This window comes from Nestor notabilis, unplaced genomic scaffold (assembly GCF_000696875.1).
Source record: "Nestor notabilis isolate BGI_N333 unplaced genomic scaffold, ASM69687v1 scaffold19527, whole genome shotgun sequence".
NCBI classification, from domain to species: Eukaryota; Metazoa; Chordata; class Aves; order Psittaciformes; family Psittacidae; genus Nestor; species Nestor notabilis.
In genome coordinates this window covers 10,416-10,914 of record NW_009938034.1, presented here as the reverse complement: position 1 = coordinate 10,914, position 499 = coordinate 10,416, and the positions used below count along the sequence as shown (strand labels likewise).

Sequence of the window (499 nt, the reverse complement as noted above, 5' to 3'; positions counted from 1 at the left end):
TGGTCGTCGCTTCTGGTGAGGAGGGGAGGATCTGCCTTTTGAGGGAGCTCATGGAGCCCAGGGGAGCTGGGGTGAGGGTTTCCCTCTGTGTTCACGGGGCACACCTTGCATCCACATGCGGCATGACAGCAGTGAACCAGCTGCCTCTGTCCCAGGAAAGGGAGCATCACTGTAACCAGTTTCTGCCTGCCGCAAAGCCTCCAGGATCTGGAGCAGAGCTCTGGCACACCCTGGGAAAGGGGAGTGAGGGTGAGGGGCTGTCAGGGAACATGAGGGGTGCTGCTACCTGGATACCTCCCCACTGTGCTGTGCTGCTTTTCACAGAAGAGAAAGAAAGATGGATCCAAAGAGCTGGCCAAAGGGGCCGCATGCTGGGAGAACGGGAAGGAGAAGGCTGCTTCTGCAGAGCTGGCCTCTGAAGAGCCACAGGCTGAAAGCGCAGAGCTGCCGAGATCCCGGCGGGGAGCCTCCCAACCCAAGCGTGCTCCCGGACGGAGGG

General features: G+C 60.7%; 1 protein-coding gene across 1 annotated transcript in view; it reads left to right on the top strand.

Annotated features, from left to right (window-relative positions):
• The window catches only part of USP19 (ubiquitin specific peptidase 19), a gene marked incomplete at its 3' end in the record, with an annotated part of 12,335 nt that overhangs the window by 3,724 nt on the left and 8,112 nt on the right, over positions 1 to 499 (top strand). The window contains exon 5 of the mRNA XM_010019129.1: positions 320 to 458. Within this exon, the coding sequence (XP_010017431.1) occupies positions 320 to 458 (139 nt within the window). The remainder of the gene's footprint in view (positions 1 to 319; positions 459 to 499) is intronic.